General features: G+C 75.3%; 1 protein-coding gene across 1 annotated transcript in view; it reads right to left on the bottom strand.

Moving 5' to 3' along the window:
• The window catches only part of NPM1 (nucleophosmin), a 23915-nt gene extending 23746 nt beyond the window's left edge, over window positions 1–169 (bottom strand). The window contains exon 1 of the mRNA XM_019506536.1: window positions 43–169. Within this exon, the coding sequence (XP_019362081.1) occupies window positions 43–106 (64 nt within the window). The 5' untranslated portion in view covers window positions 107–169. The remainder of the gene's footprint in view (window positions 1–42) is intronic.
• Between the last annotated feature and the right edge of the window lie 78 nt (window positions 170–247).

Here is a 247-nt window from a genome sequence, read left to right as displayed (position 1 = left end):
GGGCCCATCAGCCCGCCCCGCCTCAGCCCGCCCGCGCGTTACCGAAGAGGAAGGTCTGCGGGCGCAGCGGGCCCATGCTCTCCACGTCCATGGCGCTGTCCTCCATCTTCTCGGTGGCGGCGGCGGCGCTGCGCTCCGGACGGAATCGCACTGAGGGGGGAGGCCCACGCGCCGCCCCGCACTTATAGTCCAGAGCTCTCGCGAGAGCCGCGCCGCGCCCCGCCCCCCGCGCGACCCTTGGCGCAGG

This window comes from Gavialis gangeticus, unplaced genomic scaffold (genome assembly GCF_001723915.1).
Source record: "Gavialis gangeticus isolate Ggan-Ray unplaced genomic scaffold, GavGan_comp1, whole genome shotgun sequence".
In the NCBI taxonomy this organism is placed as follows: domain Eukaryota; kingdom Metazoa; phylum Chordata; order Crocodylia; family Gavialidae; genus Gavialis; species Gavialis gangeticus.
Note: the sequence above shows the minus strand (reverse complement) of the source record. Positions and strands in the feature narration are given on the sequence as shown.